General features: G+C 57.3%; 1 protein-coding gene across 1 annotated transcript in view; it reads left to right on the plus strand.

Annotated features, from left to right (window-relative positions):
- The window catches only part of LOC104500952 (protein AF-17-like), a gene marked incomplete at its 3' end in the record, with an annotated part of 15,533 nt that extends 15,065 nt beyond the window's left edge, over positions 1-468 (plus strand). The window contains exon 9 of the mRNA XM_010144681.1: positions 351-468. Coding sequence (XP_010142983.1) covers positions 351-468 — 118 coding nt within the window. The remainder of the gene's footprint in view (positions 1-350) is intronic.
- Between the last annotated feature and the right edge of the window lie 226 nt (positions 469-694).

The following is a 694-nucleotide window of genomic DNA, read 5'->3' on the forward strand; positions in this document are numbered from 1 at the left end:
CCTGCTTCCAGCAGCAGCCCCACCTCCAGTCCACAGCACAGGGGACCTGCGGGAGATGACCCAGCAGACAGAGCCTGTCCTTTGCCGGGAGCTCCCTGCGAGAGGTCGTTTTTGGGGAGGAGACAGTTAGTTTTAGAGCCTCGCTGTTCACATGGCTCATTCAGACCTCTTGGCTCTGAGACGGGGCTGGGAAGATTTCAACTGTCTAGTGAGACTTCCAAGAAGATATTTTTAACACTCTCTCATGAGGAAGCTGGGTTCAGGAGTCAGGGAGAGATGGAATAACGAAGTTCTCCTCTTGCGATTTTGAGAAGTCATTTCTCTCTCTCCCTCCTTGTTGTGCCGTGTAGGTGTTCTCACTGGCGGGCTCAACGTTCAGCCTCCCTTCCTCACACATTTTCGGAAGCCCCCTCACATCTGGGCTATCAATCAACCCACTCTTAAATCAGTCGGAAAGCAGCCGGGCAGGTACGTGAACCAGAAGGTATGTGCGATCCGACCTCCAACGGGGTCTCCCTGGAAGAGTCGAGACAGCCGCCCCCGTAGCTCTGCAGCCGCCCTCCCTGCTTGCCCCCATCCCGCGCGCGAGAGCCGGGGCTGGGACAGGGGGACAGCGGCTTTTTCCCTGAGCTGGAGGTGCTTGTCTTTGCCTGAGCAAAGCGCTGGCCGCGATCCTCTGAAAGCACGTCTGGCG

This window comes from Buceros rhinoceros, unplaced genomic scaffold, assembly GCF_000710305.1.
Source record: "Buceros rhinoceros silvestris isolate BGI_N320 unplaced genomic scaffold, ASM71030v1 scaffold27911, whole genome shotgun sequence".
NCBI classification, from domain to species: domain Eukaryota; kingdom Metazoa; phylum Chordata; class Aves; order Bucerotiformes; family Bucerotidae; genus Buceros; species Buceros rhinoceros.